The sequence below is a fragment of the Lycium barbarum genome, chromosome 3 (genome assembly GCF_019175385.1).
Source record: "Lycium barbarum isolate Lr01 chromosome 3, ASM1917538v2, whole genome shotgun sequence".
In the NCBI taxonomy this organism is placed as follows: domain Eukaryota; kingdom Viridiplantae; phylum Streptophyta; class Magnoliopsida; order Solanales; family Solanaceae; genus Lycium; species Lycium barbarum.
Window position 1 is genome coordinate 134,215,440 of NC_083339.1, and position 18,507 is coordinate 134,233,946.

The window sequence follows — 18,507 nt, forward strand, 5'->3', positions numbered from 1 at the left end:
CAAAATTCCCTTTTATTTATTTAAAATTTTAATAGGTAGAGTTATCTGATATTTATATTAGTGAAAGATAACAAGTACCTAGTAAAATAGTCAAGATATGTGTAACCATCCTGATACAAGAATTGGAAAGGAAAGCATTAGAAATGCTGCAAAATTGAAGAAAAAAACAAATATGATTCTATGATTGCTTCTTTCCTTTCAGATAATAATCCAATTAATGCAAATAACCATATTCTTAGAAGAGTTTAATTAATTTTTTAAAGCTTGTTTGGTTTCTCGCTCTAGAAAAAGTTAACCCGACATAAAACTCTATGTTATTAATGCGATGTTTGGCTATGGTATTTCGTACATATGGTTTGCTCAGTACACGTTTGAACAGAGAAAGGAAATATCGACTTTCCATGCCATCTTGTTTTTCTATTCCAAATCCCATTTAAGTAAATTACTTGCATTAAGAGAATTAAATATGAAGTCTATGCTCAACCACTTACAAAAATTCGTCAAACATTCAAAACATGCTTTTCGTGCAATCTTGATTTCTCTTAACATGCTTGTAAGCTCATTTTCAAAATCATTCGTCTTGGAGTATGCTATCATCACAGATTCACAGCTAATAATAAGATAGAAGATTGGGAAACATTAAAATTTGAACGCCAATTCAGAAGAAAGAAAGAAAAAACAACTTCAGCCCACAAAGGGGGGTGGGGATTTTGGACTTCGATGGTAACCCCCATACTATTCCAATTCTATTGCGGTCCACCAATTTTATGCACTACTACAACATACAATTTTTTTTTTAATTGGTGCAACTGTCATTCTCCTTTTGAAATGGAATGAATAGCCAATAGCCATTGACCTCAACGTCAATGTTTTTTGTCACTTCAAAATAGTCCTTTTCATGTTTCAAAATCAACCATGGTCACCAGATAATAAGCATCAATTACCCCACATTTCCACAACAACCCCACAACAACCGCCCTTGCCTTTAGCATTATAATTTGATGGCCAGTAACATCTTATAATTTGATGGCCAGCAACATCCTTTTGCACATTGAATAAGTCAACCATATACCAAAAAGACAACCCAAAATTCATGGAAAAAGAATCTTAGGAGAAATGGTAGGAACTTCAAGCAAAATTGAATAAACTTGCATTGAATCTCAATCTCTGATTGTCTGCTATGTAGGATAGCTATAAAAGTATGGATTTGTTCTCCCTGCACATGTATGTCCCTACTTCTATACATCCACATATAATCTTGAACATGTATAAAAGAATTGGAAGAAAAAACTCAAAAAGAGAGAAGGTAGAGATGACATTTAAAAGAATTTCAAGGGCCCCTAAGCAGCCCATATCATATCTAAAACCGAGTTTTCCAGAAAGTTTACAGACACTGGTTTCTAAACAGCAAAACTTGTTTAGACTCTTTCCTTGATCAATTCTCAGTCACCCTTCTCTTTGTATCTAGTTGTCATCTCATGTCGCAGCACTCGGGTCGCCCTGGCTGTTGCAGTTTGTTCCACAAGCAGATCATCTGCCTAGGTGACTGGTAATGGGCTGAATAATAATCATTTACACATCCAGATTGGGAGAACTTCAAGCTGTGTACATATTGCACAGGTCTTGAGCTATTGAATTTCTCAACCCACATTCCCATGCTCACGTCCTCCATCTTGAACAACTGCAAGTCAGGGAGCTTCATTAGATATTTCATTAAAACCGACACCGACAGAAGGGAAGCAAGAAATTATGTGTGTACCTTTAAGTTATGTCTATCAAACTCTGAGACGATGAAGTTAGCAATGTCTGATGAAACTACGTAGCCAGGTCCATTTGCATAAGCCGGATAATCTTCTTCTGGCCATTCCTGAGATACAAGGGCGACAAAATGAGATACTCAGATTTCGTAGAACTCAAGAAGGCCACAAAAATTAAACCTAAGAGTATTATTGAGACAATTTGGATGGAGAAGGCAAAAACCAGACAACATCCAGAAACTACTCCAAGAAGACAACCGATTTGGTTAATGTATTTGTCGTGAAACTAGTCATCCTTCACCCAAATACCCTCCATTATTTCTATTGAGATAACTCACTTAACTCAAGCATTTTGATCATTCACTATCATGTGGCTACTGTGTAGTTCTCATTAAAAAAAGAAGCGTAAGAAACAATGCACTGATATAACTGCATTAGGAGTCAAGGCTAAAACTATCCAGCAGCATTTGGATCTTCTAATACAAGGTAAAGACTTTACTTTGAGGAAAAAACGCACAAGAAGATCCAAACTGTTACCTCATATGTCACTGCCCATTTACCACTACGTAGGGGTTTATGGTGGTAATTGATATTTCCAATATACAAGCTCCTATTTTCAGGCACTTTGTTTACTTCCTTGATAACTGCATCTATTCTCACAAAGGTATCATCATCGCACTTCATGATATTTTTGGCAGATACTACACGGACCTGCAAAACAACCAAACATATAAATGAGATAAACTTTTGGGTACAGAACTAATGAAATATTCAAGGGCAACTCCAGTAACGTACCCCATATTCACATATGGCAACTGTTTTCAGAACCACGAGGTCATAGTGATCCACATAAGGAACAATGACAATGTCACCAAAAAATTCTGCTTCTTTCTTTAGCTCGACATTTACCTCCTTTCTTGCATGCTGTCAAAATCCATTTCAAGATAAAGTCAACAACTTAACAGTACAAACACCAATATTAATAGCAAAAGATATTTCCAATAGGTCCATATGCTACCACCAATATGTCAACCTACCAATGCAACAAAGAATCGAGCCACAACAGTTGAAGATTTGATTAGCTGATGCTGCATCCAAGACCTCCTTATAGCCATTCGCTCAGCAAAATGATTACCAGCAGAAAGAATACCAATGAACATATCGACAGGCTGATCAAGGAGAGGGGGTGCCTTCCATCTGCTTGACATATCAAGATGTCTCTGAGGTGCAAAATTGGGATGTGTTGCTGGCAAGGAGGCAGCAAACACCGAATCAACATCAATGTCACCGTTCAAGTACAAACCAGTGGCATCCTCAAGGGCAAATCCCTAACAGCACCAAGAAAGAACCTTGAGAACAGTCCAATTCAATAATCCAGTATGAACAGGAATGTAATAATTTGTTACTCACAGTTCGATATGGAAATGAGGTCACATGCCTCCCATCAACATTTATATGATAACCCTCAAAGCCAGCACTAAGCGTTAGCACAAATAACTTATCCTCTGCAAATGGGAATGGCCAATCAATAGACATCTTCTTTGTGCGCCCTGTAATAAGCCGGTTTAACCACCATGATGACTTTGATTGCTCAGAATGATTGTCGTCATTATCTCTAATCCACTTCTCACACTTAACCTGTCTATCAACTGCAAAAAAGCCCTATACATTAATCTACTTCACAATACAACAGATAATATAACTCACAATGCATTCTCAGTTAATCTTTTCCCTTCAATACTTTAAAATCAATAGTCAAGCTTTTAATAAATGCATCACCATTAGCTCCTATTCCCCTCCTCCCCCCCACATACACCCCAAAGTACAGATTTTTAACTTAAATTAGTACATCAATGAACAAAATTTTAAGTTCAATTACTCAATTTAAACCAAATTCATTGACTCACCAGTCTCCTCTGTATCCTTGGACCTCCAGCCATCACACCTTTGTGCCGTCCCCCATTGCATCCTATAACAAGTATTGTGTTCGATCACGGGCTTTCCACTCCAATCGCCTCTTAATCGCGGATTCAAATGGAGAATCCTTGGTGGGTCCTCTCCATCAACAGTCTTAAGCCCCTGTAACTCCATCATAAACTGTGAAACCATCAAGAATTGACCACCTTTCAACAAAGATATCTTCGGGTCATGCTCCTGATGCGCCTTTCTTGGTTTCCCAACAACTGTAATATGAGACCCTAAAGTAAGCCCACATGGTAACACCATCATTCTCCCTTTTTCCTGGAATTCCAACCCGGAAATCGAAATCGAATGTGGGCATTCTTCTTTCTTCTTATTATTATTATTATCAACAAGAACCACTTCTTGTTTATGCAATTCAAGTTCTTCCCAGAACTTTTTCCCTAACTCAAATGCCTCTTTTGATGATTTCAAAATCCCTGAAAACCCATCAGTACTATCCATATTCACAGAATTCCCATCAAAAACTAAATTTGACAATAAAGTGTGGATTTCCCTGATTTTTCTTTCAGGCCTGGATTGATTTGAAACCCTATGTGGCACATCAAGGGGGCGATTTGGGGCCTTTTTTTCTTCAACATATTCTTCACTTTCAAGAACAAAAGTTTTGGAATTTAAATGACGGTTAGCAAAACCCTCTTGAGAAACTAAACTAAACCCAGTTTTGAAAACAAAAGGTACTTCTAAACCCACCATTATTACATAAACAAGACCTATAAAAATCAAAACTTGGACCGATCTTTGACGGCTCAGTGACATGACCATATCAAATTTTGCCCTCTTCATGTCTAAAAAAAATGTCAAGCCCTCTTTTAATGGCTAATTATCATAAATAAATAGAAAATTGAGATGGGTTTGGGTTTCTTCTAAAGTTTCAGAAAGAAACAGCTCGCCAAAGAAAGAGGGAAAGCACTAGAGAGAATTAATAATAGTTCAAGAAAATATGATCAGAAACGCGTTTGGTAAGAAGGGAGTAATAAACTTAAGATCATACCATGATTATTAATATAACTAAGTAAGTTGATAAATAGAGAGAATGAAAGAAGAACACAGGCTATTGAGGTCGGTGACCTTCATGGAACAAAAGTAATTTATTATATACTATAAATTAAACTATACCACTTTTTCAATTCAAATTAGAAAAGCTTCTGGTTTGAAAGGGACCCCAAAGAATATTTTTATCAGATACTAGTAAATATGTTTAATTAATATTCTGAAAAGGTCAAACAGAGGAAGAGAAGTGAAAATACCTGGAAATTGTTTGCCAGTTGCTTTCATATAACGCCCCTAAAAGTCTTGTGTATTTATTATTGGACCCTCTATGTTTCTGAATGTGCACAATACCTTCAAATTACTTTCATTCAATATTTTAATCAGTGTTTTAAAAGGGGTTTTCGGGGCGAGCCCTGGGGCGGGGAGTACCAAAAATGCCCCGAGGTGATGGGTCGGGGCGAAAGTCCCAAAAGGCGTACGCCCAGCAATTCGGCGCGTACGGCCGGGCGTTTGGGGCGAGTTTTTTTTGTTGGGGCGTAAGCTCAGAAAACTTCTTCAAACTAAAATGAAATTTGTTAAATAAGTCCTTAGTATAATGCTCAAATTCTCAAAAGTCAACATGTAATTACTCAAATGTTTTAAAAAGAAACTGAAACATTAAATTTAAAAGTCAAGACCTTTTTTTATTGCTAGAATGCCTAATATATGTTCTTTTTCAATTATTTATTTTGTCTTCTACTATCTCAAAAAAGTAACGAGCAGTCACTTGTACTTGTAAGTAGCGTATAATAGATTGTTCTAATTAATTTTTTTGTAATAAATTGTTCTAATTAGTTTTTTTTTGGGTGGAGTGCATATATATATATATATCTCACTTATTTATAATTTTTTTCAATTTTTACGCTGTTTCAACTATTTAAAAGTATTTATTATAATTATATCATTTTATAAAATATTAAAAATTAAAACCCCATGGGGCTTACGCCCTGTGTCTCGGGGCTTACACCTCACTGAGACAGATGTAAAACGCCCCGCCTTTTAAAATATTGATTTTAATTATATTCAGGTTTTGAAAAATTGTATTTACAGGTTTAATACCGTTACCAAATTTATCTCAAGATCTAGAAAATTCCTAGGATTACATTTAGTTTGTCTATTTGAATTTGCAAAACTTAATTAGTAAGATTATAATTATCTTGACAGATTTGTTAGTCAAAGTCAACTTGTCAATTAGATGTTTTTGTTGGAAATATTTTCTTGAAAGGATATAGACTAATGAGTAGCTAGATTTACTTTCCATGCAGTCTTTTTAAACTAGTTTCCTTATAATTAAACTCACACAAAGAAAGTGACCTCGTTTTTGTTAAGACAAAAATAGTTATAGCAGTTGGAAGTTTAAGTACCAATCAAACTAGGACTACTCATCAAGGGGCCTTTTTAGAAACTTGTTGCAAATCCTTAAAAGAATGCAAGACCTAATAGCCTTCGTTTGGTCATAAAAATTATTCACTTTTCTCCGATTTTTTTTTTCACTTTTTTTACTTTTAAGCGTTTGGCCATAAATATTCGAAATACAATTTGAAGTTGTATTCCGGAATACCAAAAACAAGAAAAACTTGTTTTTAATTTTTTTTCCACTTTTTTACAACTACATTTCACCAAAACCTATGACCAAACACAACTCTAACTCCAACTTCAAAAATTCCAAAAAAAATGAATTTATTATTGATATTTATAGCCAAACGGCACCTAGTCAAGTACCATCTAAAACGCAAAGAAAGTTACCAAAAGGAGTGGAAAATACGAGGCAAACCTAACTTGCAAAAAAAATATAAGGTAGATATCTACAGGTTGTTATAGCTTAAAAGCGAACACGTTTTTAATATTTTCCTATCTAATTAATTAGAGTGTTCATAATAGGAGCCTGGAGGCAGGGGCGATTTTATGTAGTGATTTTGAGTCACATGAACACATGGTCTTTATGTAAAATTAGGTATTTTATGTATATATTTTTTAAAATTGATATAATATTAACCGTTGGAACACATGATACAAGAAGGGTAAATGGTGCACTTAGTTGAAGGTTGTTGCTTACCTAGAGGACAAAGGATCAATCCGCACTTAATACATTTTTTCCTTTTTTTTTTTTTTTAGTGGTGAATCCATGTTCTAGAAATCCTAGATTCGCCTCTGCCTGGAGGCGTTCACATTATGTACTACATAGTTATATATACTACGTATAATTTAATGACCATAGTATACAATTATATACGCTAGTCATTTGTTGTTAATCCTGGCACAATTTTAAACTGAATGTGTTCAATTTTAAACTTTGGTTAGAAAGAGCTTCCAAGTATATTAAAATTTAAGATATTTTTTAACGAGACTAACAATGCATGATGTATAATAACTTCCAATGCTACTTGAAAGTGAATGAGAGTGAGTCTATTTTTGCTTTAAATTCTTTGGAGTGATAATTTGTATATCTTCACTGACTTGCTATCACAAAAAATGTGTCCAAATAGAATATCTTTCTGAAGCAATATTTCGAGGAAAAAAGACATAGTTAGCGAGTATAGTAAACAAGTTATTCAAATCATTGAAAGCAAACTGAAATTACTCATACATTTCATTGGTGATGGTTAGTAAGTTAGTGGTGATATTTGTGATGGGACTCCAAGAGAAGAAATGAGAGTTTCTAATTTTAGGCTTCATTGGATGTTGCACAAGGGAACTAAAGTTGTAAAAGTGGACAAGAAATGAAAGTTGTTCTTTTTGTTGCAGATGAATGAAATAAGGGCTCTGTTATAGTAAAGTCCGCAGTTTAATTGGAGGATGACTGAGTCAGTCACTTAGGTGGCATTTGGTTGGTTGGTGGCGTTGGCAGAGATAGTTTTGGTTTTGACACAAAACTTATCATTGTTAACAAATCGTTTGGGTTGTATTTGTCATTTTCTAACTAAGTGATAATAGCACTTTAGGTCCCTCAATTATTATGAAATTTAATTCTTGTTATATCTAATTAAGCACATGTAATATTTAATTAACAATAATATGTTTTGGTCCTTTTGTATAAGAAATATGTTACATTTAGAGTATTTTTAGAACTTTATTAGCTTCAAATAAAATAACAATACAAACTTTATACTACACGTAGATAATTAAATGTTGATAATTCAGTTACTTTAGTTAATTGAAGGTTCAATGTGCATAGTCAAATATCACTAAAAAAATGATATTTTGAGCCGCATCAATGGTTTCTTATACATCTTTTTGTGAAAGTTTAGCTGACTGTCTTTTTTTTTGGGATAACTATTTGTAAATAGCTCTCTTTTTTATTTCTCTTGCAATTTATGGACCTTATATAGACCACGTTTTAAAGATCTTATTTGAGCAAACGAAAAATCTTATAAGAAAACGTTAAATTACGGTCTAAAATTTTGTAAGTTATTTCAAACGTTAGACGACAGTCTAATATTTTTGTCTGTAAGATCAAACAATACATGAGCAAACATTAGACCCGAGTTTAATATTGCCTAAAAAAGTAATTTTCCAAAGACTATATTTGAAGAGCTTATAAAATAGAGACAATATCTAAACGGGGCCTTAAAAAAGATATCTGCGTAAATCACCCTTCTTTCTATTTACACCAACAGAAGATAAAAAAAATATAATGGAGCATTAATTCCTTGGGAAATAAACACTTATTATATGTTGTGGAAATGATAAATTAACAGCTTACAACGATGTAGTAATATTTTATGGGGTGGCCGGGAATACATGTCCCTTGAGAGAGTGTTATCTGGAAAGATTTTTGTATAAGCTGTGCGCCACATGTTCTATTATTCCTTCTTCATAAAGAATATTACGAGACATGGTCCATATATAGTAAGATTCTAAATTATAATGATTACATGAACATATTATAACTCACCCCTTTGGATCAGTTTTGAATTTTAAAAGTGTTTTTTTTCCCGTAAAAATTGGCTAACGGGTATGTTGACATATTGAATTAGGATTATTTTCTTAATTTTTGTTGTTGAGAGTTGGCATTTGGCACGAGTTTCTCTTAATTTTGACCTGTCCTATTGCCTCAATTGTATGATTGTATTGTATTTGAAAAATTCAAATATTGATTAGTCATTAGAGTCTGGGCTCTTCTGGCCGTGGTTGTCGACAACGCGGTTTTATTTTCTTGGCTATGTCCAGTTGTGTAAGAGGGACTGTCCCAGTTATATTACGTTCCTGAGTTGGACTATTTCTTTCCTCCTATTTTAATTATTTATGTTATATTTGACAGGCATTAGAATCTTTCAACTCACAATACTCTACTGATTCATGAATTAAATCATTGCATATGTTGTTTCTTTCTAATTCCTAACTATAGGACAACCCGAAAACTTCCAACTCTACTGATACGTGATTTAAATCATAGGATATGTTGTTTCCTTCTAATTCCTAACTATAAAGATAATTGTTTTCTAGAATTGCTTGCTTATATGATTTATATTTTTACTCCTTCATAGGAGCTTCCCCATTTTGCTCCGTTGATGACTTAAATCCGCAACTTTAGAGTCGGAGGTGGAGTGTGCTTACTATTTGAGCAATCCTCTCTTATTGATTATATGATTATTTAATCCTTAGAAATAATGTAATAATTTTTTTATTATTTTGTAATAGAAATGTCACTAGCTCAACTATTAAAAATGGTGTAACAAAAGCTTTTTTTTTTTTTTTTTAAATAGAAAAGTCAGTTTAGTATTCTTTTGACGTGAGACACCTTTGATCTCCACTCACAATTGGAACTCATGTTGTAGTCCACATATACTCTCCTCCAAACAGGAGTCATGCTTTTCTTTTTCTCCCCACAATCTCTCTATCACACAGGGATTGTCATCACACTGTCCCTCCCATTGGATTTTCCATTTTTTGTATTCTTTGTGTCAACACTCAACAATTTTTGAGATCTCGAAAATGAAGCTAGAGCTTCAACCCATCCTAAAATTCTAAAATTACTCAACTCTCCATGTAATGAACTTAGCGGTATTGAAAAATTCCTGCAAATAAAAAACTAGAACTTCAATTGAAATTAATATTTTGTTTTTGCTCCTATATTCAGTAGCGTAGCCACATGAAGTGGAGGGTGGTCAGTTGAACACTCTTCATATATTTTTTTTTTATTTCAGTGTATATAGATCAAAGATTACTTTTCATACATATATGTTAAACCTTGAACTTCCCAGTAAAATTTCGAAATCCTTGGAGAATGGAGATATTCCGACTCTCCTCTCTAATTTTGCTCCTAAGTCTAGGTTATTAGAGGATATCAAACTAATTTCCAATGTATTAGAGTAGTTCTTTATCATGCCAAAGCTGTGGATTCTTGAACAGAAATCAAATCAGTTAGTTGAATACTGTAGTATTTGTTTATATTAGTTCTCAAACTTGTGATCTCTATGAAACTAATATTACTTTCTCGTGATCTTGAAGTACATTTGTTTTGTAGAATATAGTTTATTTGCAAAATAATAACTCTATGGTTAACCAAATTATTTCACCCAATTCGAACCTGTTTCAAACGCTCTTTGAAACTTAAAATATATTTACCTTCTTTAATAGCTCATCTAAAAACTGTTTGACAGAAAATACATTCCACCAAGCAAAATAGTTAAATGGAAAGTGTTCTCATGCTTTTCTTGCCTTCTTTTAGGGTTGCATCCATAAGTCCATAAGAAGGTTCAAAAGTTGGGATTAATTTTATCTTATCTCTTCATCAATATTGAATTCTTTCATTTGTTGCTACCTTCATCTATCTGCCCCTTTTTTTCAGTACTAGAACATAAAGTTTATAGAGAAAATTAGATGGGGAGGCCTCCTTGTTGCAATGATAAGGTGCTAAATAAAAGATGTAATTGGATGGAAGAGGATGCAAACACATCTACATTTGTCTCCAAGCATGGAATTGGTAATTGGGCAACCATGTCCAAGAAATCAGGTACAGACAATAACTATTACTCCTGATTTTTCGTAATAGTATAAAAATTCCCGAAAGTCAATGGCGCACAGTTCGTAACTTGATGGACAATTCTATTCATGAAATTCATAAAAAAGTTCATCTGTGTTAGATTATCCCAAATTGGTTGAGGGAATGAGTTGTTGTCTCCTTATATAGTCTTGGACAATCCACACATCATGATTTAGCTTTTGAATTATCTCCAAAGTCCAATTTTTAACATGTTATCAAAGTCAAACCCATACATGCACTTGCATTTCCCAAAGTTGGATCGAATGTTATGTTATCCACGCTTCAGTTGTCTTGATCTAGATGTGCGAAACATGCTATATTGTCCTACATTGGTTGAGCGATATGATTAGGTCTTTTCATTTGGTTTTGGGGCAATTGCCAACTCATGAGTTAACTTTGAGTTAGGCTTAAGGTTCATTCCTTAACAATTTGCCAGCTACTATACTTCAAGATATATGTAAATGAGTGCAATTTTTAACAGGAAACGGGAGATGTGGGAGGAATCAGAAGCATAGGTGGAACAATCGTCTGAAACCTGATCTTAAGCAGGACAGCTTCACAACCCAAGAAGAGGAACTCATCATTAAGCTTCATGCCACTATAGGAAGCAGGTGTGTGTCAATCCCATTTGATCAAATTATTGTATTTGCTCTTCATTGTACTAAAATTAATTGATCTCTAACAAGTAACAATAAACAAGTTAAGCCACGGTTCATGTGTACGCTCCAGATACTTCGAGTTTGTTAGCTGATTAAAAGTAGTCGATAAATATTAAGTACTGAAACTGATTCTATAAACGAGCAATTACTAATTTGAATAGAAGTGCTTGCCTTTGGCCATGCTCTCACCAAATATCTGTTCAAACAAACCTACAGTTTGACACTTCAAATGTTGCAGGTGGTCCATAATAGCACAACAACTTGCTGGGAGAACAGACAACGATGTGAAGAACTTATGGAACACTAAGCTGAAAAAGAAGCTCTCTGCAATGGGGATCGATCCAGTCACTCACAAGCCCTTCTCCCAAATTCTCACTGACTATGGAAACATCGGTGGCTTTCCGAAAGCCAGAACTCGTTTCGTGTCTCTTAACAGAGAGCTAAAGGGTGCATTTATGTCTAGACCAGAACAACTTCAACATTCTTTAGAAAATTTTCAAAACTTCAACAGCCATTGTGTGACAACAATTAAGCTACCAAAAACTGAAACTTCAGAAGAACGTTTCTTTAACAACAATCAGGCTTCTGTTGATCTGCTTTCCGAGTTTGAAGCCATAAAATTTGTAACAGAGTCCTCAAATTATAATTCCCAAAAGGCAATTTTCTCCAATTCCAACCCCATAATTGACTGCTCTTCTTCGCCATTGTCATCGTCGTCATCATCATCTGGATCTCAATCTTTAACTAAAAATCAAGTCAGCTGGTGTGACTATCTTATTGATGATGCGTTTCTTCCATCAAATTTCAAAGATCAAGAAGATACATTAACCACAAAAGAAAAGCTAGTGTGTTCGGGAGCTCAAGATGGGCCAAACAACATGTCATCGATGAAGGATTTTGATACCTCGTTACCTACAAAGGGTTCATCATCATCATCATCGTCATCATTTGTTGAAGCCATGCTAGAATGTGAAAATGAAATGTTCTTGAACTTCCCTGGCCTCTCTGAGGATCCCTTTTACTAGTGACTACGCACTAATTGATGAACAAGGAATAGACTTTAGCAGCAAGCATAGTACTGCAGATTACAATTCAGTACATTGTTTAGTGTCCTAATTAATAGCCAAGTTACTGTAATTTCTCCCATAGATCTTCCAAAATGAAAAAGATCTAAAAATAATATGAATAGTGTTATATCTACTTTTTACTATCAATTTGGGAGTTGGGACTGGTCCAAGCTTTTGCTGTGATACATAGTTAAATTATGCCAGTCTAACAAGTGAATAAGAAATGCATCAAGTTGTTCAATTCAAACCGAACTGGTTTTAAAAACCGTGCCATACTAATACATGTTCGATTTTGACTTGTAAAACTCTAGCCCATGAACTTTCAGTTTTAATATTCTTGAAATTTTACAAATATGCATTGTGTTAATTAATGAGTACTACTGGATATGCCCTCGGTCTTACATGATTTCCATCAATATATGTTAGTACTATCTTATTTTAGTCAAAGGCAATGAAATCTTAGTATGCACAAATCAAGCATATGACACCAACCAAAAATATTTTTCCGGAATCAGGTAAGTCAAAATCAGAATTAGTTACACTTTCTTCTTAACCTGCCTAAATTCGGTAGAACTGTTAGGCGAAGTCCGATTCGGGAGAATTAGTTTTTGTTCAATTTGCAGAATTACCCTTCGCTGGGGTGGTCTTTAAATTTTATCCCTCAAAATGGCGGTCTTTAACTTTGCCTTTCGCTTTAAGGTGGAATTTGGGACTTAAAGGCAGAATTTGCAAATTTCTACCTTGCGATTTTTTTTTGTACTGAACTAGGGTTCGAACCCACAACCTCGGGGTATTAGGCGAAGGACAAAACTTAAAACCACCAATTTGAAGGACAAAAATTAAAGACCACCCCAAATGAAGGGCAATCCAAGCAAAAAAAAAAAAAAAAAGATAGTTTTTTGACCCTTTACATTTTTTTTTAAAGTTTTATGACCCTTTTACAAGAGATTTTTATTTTTTACACATAAGATAAAAAAACACGTAAGAGATCTGAAAAGTCCATTTTCTTCTATTCAAATTGTAAGAGGGCAAGAGATCTCATTTCCTCGTCCTATTCTTCAAAATCAATTTAAAAAATGACATAAACAACATCATTATGTGTTACTGCTATTACATAATGGATAAATGACATTTACCATACATAATAAAATTCCAATGAAAACATTTAATTTAAGTAATTATCCATCAATATCAAATACAGTACGTGGATTTATTTACTTCATAACAATATATAGGAATATATGGTTATTTGGCCTTTTACAATTTTTTTTTTTAGTTTTATGACCCTTTTACAATATATATATATATATATATATATTTTACTCTAATAAAAATGCATAACAGATTTGAAAAATTCATTTTTTCTGTTCAAATTGCAAGAGCTTAAGTATAATATATACTTTAGTAATATACAGGAGACAATACATAAATATCCCACTGGAGATGACACATTTTTTCAATAAGACACCTAAATTTTGCCGGGGTCCTGTTACCCCCCCCCCCCCCCCCCCGAATAATTTTAAATTGGAATTAATACATCCTTTTTCGGCCACCTTGATTGATAATTTTTTTTGACAGATATTAAAAAGATTTTTTCTACTTATTTCTCTTTTTATTTTACTTTTTTCCTAATTTCATTTCCTTTTCTTTTTTATTCTTTTATTTCACCCTTCTTCTTCATTTTTTTCCAGGCCATTGGCTGGGATTTTCTTCTCTTAGCTTGTTTCTTTTAATGGTGGTATGGAATGGTTCTGGGCATCAATGAACTTTTAATTGTATTTTAGGGGAATTCGAAGGGGAAGACGGAAGAGAAAGATGGTGAACAAGTGGTCGCTGGCGAGAGCCTTTTTCCGGTCAACCATGATGGCTTCTGCCACAGGTGGAAGAGAGTTTTTCAAATTGATTATTAAGCCATAATTGTTTGTATAACTTCAGGAAGAGAGGGATAGAGCAAATGCAATGATAATAGCATAAAATGGTGGAGTGATTCTTTGTTTCCATTTATGAAGTTAAACACACCTCCATTGTTGTTTCAGTGAAGCTTACGGTTAGGGGAAGGGGAGAAGGTAGGGTGGATAATTTTTAGATTTTTGTTTGGTGGTGATTTTAGTTTTCAGATTTTGATTATTTGGTGGGTTTGATTTTCAAATACTGATTAATGATGGTTTGGAAATTATTTGGTGGTGATATAGTGGAATTGGTGGTTGTTGCAGTGGTGGCGATGGTAGTGGCTGCATCGGAGGAGCTTTTACAGAGTTGAGATGAAGAAAAAAGGAGAAAAGAAATAGAAAAAGAAAGAAAAGGATTCAAATAGAAAAAACAAAAACAAAAAGTATTTAAAAATTAATTTGACACGTGGCAAGTGACAATTGGTGCGTGATTTGCACGCATATTCTTGTAACTGGGATTGATCGAAAAAAGGGGTCTATATACTACTCTGAAGATGTTCAAGGGGATCGTAGGACCCCCACAAAGTTTAGATGTCTTATTAAAAAAAAGGTGTCATCTCTAGGGGTATTTATGTATTTTTCTCAATATACAATGTTGGGCATCAACAACAACAACAACATATCCAGTGAAATCCCACGGTGTGGGTCTGCGGAGGGTAAAGTGTACGCAGACCTTATCCTCATCTCAGAAGATAGAGAGACTACTTCCGAAAGACCCTCGACTCAAGAGAGAACATGACGAGAAAAAGTTAGACAAGCACAAACAGTACAAAGCAAAACGAAAATGAAACTAACGAAAGCGACAAAAGCCATGAAAAAGCAGTCTGAGAAAAAGAAGCAGTAGCTAGCACAGATAAATACGATAATTGTGGTACAAGAAATGACTAATATTTGCAAGAATCAAAGGACAGGAAAATGAAGAACGAAACTGTGACTACTAGTACGACGGGATACGTGAGACTACTTACTAGCCTTCTACCCAAATCTGAGTCTTTCATAGCCTTCTATCTAAGGTCATGTCCTCGGTAAGCTGGAACTTCGCCATGTCCTGTCTAAGTACCTCTCCCCAATACTTCTTCGGCCTACCTTTACCTCTTCTAAAACCGTCCATAGCTAACCTCTCACATCTCCACACTGGGGCATCTGTGTCTCTCCTCTTCATATGCCCGAACCATCTCAGCCGCGCTTCCCGCATCTTGTCCTCCACCGATGCCACTCCCACCTTGTATCGGATATCTTCATTTCTAATCCTATCTCGCCTGGTGTGCCCACACATCCATCGCAACATTCTTATTTCCGCGACTTTCATCTTTTGAACGTGCGAGTTCTTTCTTGACTGCCCAGCACTCCATCCCGTACAACAAAGTTGGTCTCACTACCACTTTGTAGAACTTGCCTTTAAGTTTTGGTGGCACCTTCTTATCACACAACACCCTGAAGCGAGCCTCCATTTCATCCACCTTGCGCCAATACGATGTGTGACATCATCGTCAATATCCTCATTTCCTTGCACAATAGACCCAAGATATTTGAAACTCCCTTTCTTTTGGATAGTCTGGATTTCAAGCCTCACTTCCACGCCAGCTTCATGTGTCACGTCACTAAATTTGCACTCCATGTACTCTGTCTTGGTCCTACTCAACTTGAATCCTTTAGATTCCAGAGTTTGTCTCCAAACATCCAACTTAGAATTCACTCCATTGCAGGTCTCGTCAATTAGTACTATGTCATCCGCGAATAACATGCACCATGGCACCTCACCTTGAATTTATCGCGTCAAACCATCCATCACCAAGGCAAATAAAAATGGGCTAAGAGCTAATCCCTGATGCAACCCCATCTCCACTGGGAAGTGTTTCGAGTCTCCTCCCATTGCTCTTACCGTGATCTTGACTCCCTCATACATGTCCTTGATCGCCCTAATGTATGCCACAGGTACACCTCTAACCTCCAAGCATCTTCATAAACCTCTCTTGGTACCTTGTCATAAGCCTTTTCTAGATGGATGAAAATCATGTGTAAGTCTCTCTTTCTTTCCATACTCCACTAGTCTCCTCACCAGATGAATGGCTTCTTTAGTCGAGTGCTGGGCATCAAATTTTCCAACTAACTCAAAATTGTATCATCTTTTTAGTTGCTTTCTACAATTTTACTAATTTTCTCGAAATTGTAAATGAGGAATCTAGTCTAATTCCACCACTAATTTGGTGGAAAAATATTCCATTAATCCTCCCTCAAGTACTTCGGAACCATTCGAGAGCTTTGTAACGCCATTTGCGAGCTTCTAGGTATTGAAATGTCTCTGCTATTATTTATTTGCTGGTCAATGGTAGTGTTGATCTTGCTTACCTACAGAAAGGATAAGAGAAAACATCATTTTGCTTAGAGCTTCCTTTTTTGGTCCTAGAATTACTCTCCTAGTTTCCTATCCTTTGCTTTCTGTTACTATCTTTTGATTCTTGTACTTGAATTATCATTTTGCTCCTCCTTTCTTTTTTGTCCCACTTACTGCTCCTTTTTTTTTCTTCTTCATATTTTCATGGCTTTTTCACTTTCTTTAGTTTTATTTTCATACTGCTTTGAACTGCTTGTTCTTATTTGACCTTTTTCGTTATGTTTTCTCTTGAGCCGAGAGTCTCACAATATCCAAGGTAGGGGGTAAGGGATGCGTATGCTTTACCTGCCTTGTGAGATTTCACTGGGTATGTTGTTGTTGTTGTTGTCATTTTTTTTTTTTTTTTTGGTACTGCTTTGTATTGCTTGTCCTTGTACCGAGGGTCTATTGGAAACGACCTCTCTGCCCCCATGGTAGGGTAAGGTCTGCGTACACTCCACCTTCCCCAAAACCCACTTGTGGAATTTCACTGAATATGTTGTATGTTGTTGCTTCTTTTTTTAGTGTACATGTACTCAAATTTTTCTTTTCATAGTTAGGTCAGTTTTGTACTATTCCGAGGGTAGCTGCAGACACCATCTTTCTCCGTCGTTACAATGATACTAGCTGGTCATCTTGTCAATAGTATAAAATTATGATGCTTCAATTATTTGGATCTAGTGAAAATGATACCCAATTTTGTGTCTGAACTCTGAACTGCTCCTATAGTGTTAACACTAAGGGCTGGAAAAAGAGTTGAGTATGGCAAATACACCATTATCATCATATGCTTAAATTTCAGTCATGATAAACTTGGGTTTCAGAATGTTGAAAAGGAGGATTCATTAACATCAATGTTTGTCCCATCTGCCTAAGCCAAGCAACCTTGGCCGGCAGAGTGATCTGGTACTGGTGGGAAGTAGCAGCTACTCGTTAATAGTCGTGGTGCAACCAAGCTGGCACTAACACCATCGTCATAAAAAACACATCAGCTTTTCCGCTGTATTATGTTTTTGACTTTTTTATCACTTTACGTTGCTAGACGAACAAGAGGACATGCCAACGGATAAACGGAAAAAACAAACAAACTGGAGGTTAAGGTGCATTGCTGTCTTTAGATTCCCAAGGGGGTAAATTGGGCTTCCTTTTGATGCGCTAAAACCAGGAGGAAGAGGTTTTTAAATTTCTTTTCTTATTTAAATCAGTTATATTAAGAAAAGAAAAGGTGGTATCACCCCCTCCTGGAAAAACAGAGAGATGTTATTAGGGGTTCATTTTTATTTAGCTACTAGGTTGGGTGTTGCATTAGTGATTTGCACATAGTTGTTGAGATGGACTTTTTAATGAAAGGACCAGATATATAACATGAGATATTAATGCTCCTTTGCAATGATAATCTTGTGAATGATCACAAAACCTGTGTTAGTAGCTGTATCTTAGTTTATAGTCAATGTAGTTACTGAAAAGCTACAATAGTCTCCTAATGTTATTGGTTTAAGATAAATTTTATGTATGTAGAGTAAATGGTAGGAAAGGCGGCGACAAAACGAAAAAGAACAGCTAAAAATTAAAGAAACAAGGAAATTCTACTAGTAGAATCATTAAATTGCATGGTAGAATTGCATTTTATCTTAGTAAAGGATACAATAAGTCTATAATGTTGATTGCATGTTTTTGCTTAATCTAATTAATGTGCCTAGGTA

The 18,507-nt window shown here is 35.2% G+C and overlaps 2 protein-coding genes across 2 annotated transcripts; one reads left to right on the forward strand and one right to left on the reverse strand.

Annotated features, from left to right (window-relative positions):
• Window positions 1-1,122: 1,122 nt before the first annotated feature.
• On the reverse strand, window positions 1,123-4,896 carry LOC132632700 (hydroxyproline O-galactosyltransferase GALT6-like). The gene is made up of 7 exons (XM_060348742.1): window positions 3,665-4,896; window positions 3,168-3,406; window positions 2,795-3,085; window positions 2,553-2,681; window positions 2,295-2,468; window positions 1,760-1,867; window positions 1,123-1,681 (listed from the first exon to the last, which is right to left on the reverse strand). Exons 1-7 carry the CDS (start codon window positions 4,521-4,523, stop codon window positions 1,472-1,474), a joined length of 2,010 nt encoding a protein of 669 aa, XP_060204725.1. The 5' UTR covers window positions 4,524-4,896; the 3' UTR covers window positions 1,123-1,471.
• A 4,268-nt stretch (window positions 4,897-9,164) lies between these two features.
• Window positions 9,165-12,722, forward strand: LOC132634228 (transcription factor MYB35-like). Its single transcript, XM_060350512.1, has 3 exons — window positions 9,165-10,725; window positions 11,237-11,366; window positions 11,653-12,722. The coding sequence occupies exons 1-3, from the start codon at window positions 10,593-10,595 to the stop codon at window positions 12,437-12,439; spliced, it is 1,050 nt and encodes a 349-aa protein (XP_060206495.1). The 5' UTR covers window positions 9,165-10,592; the 3' UTR covers window positions 12,440-12,722.
• The last annotated feature ends 5,785 nt before the right edge of the window (window positions 12,723-18,507 follow it).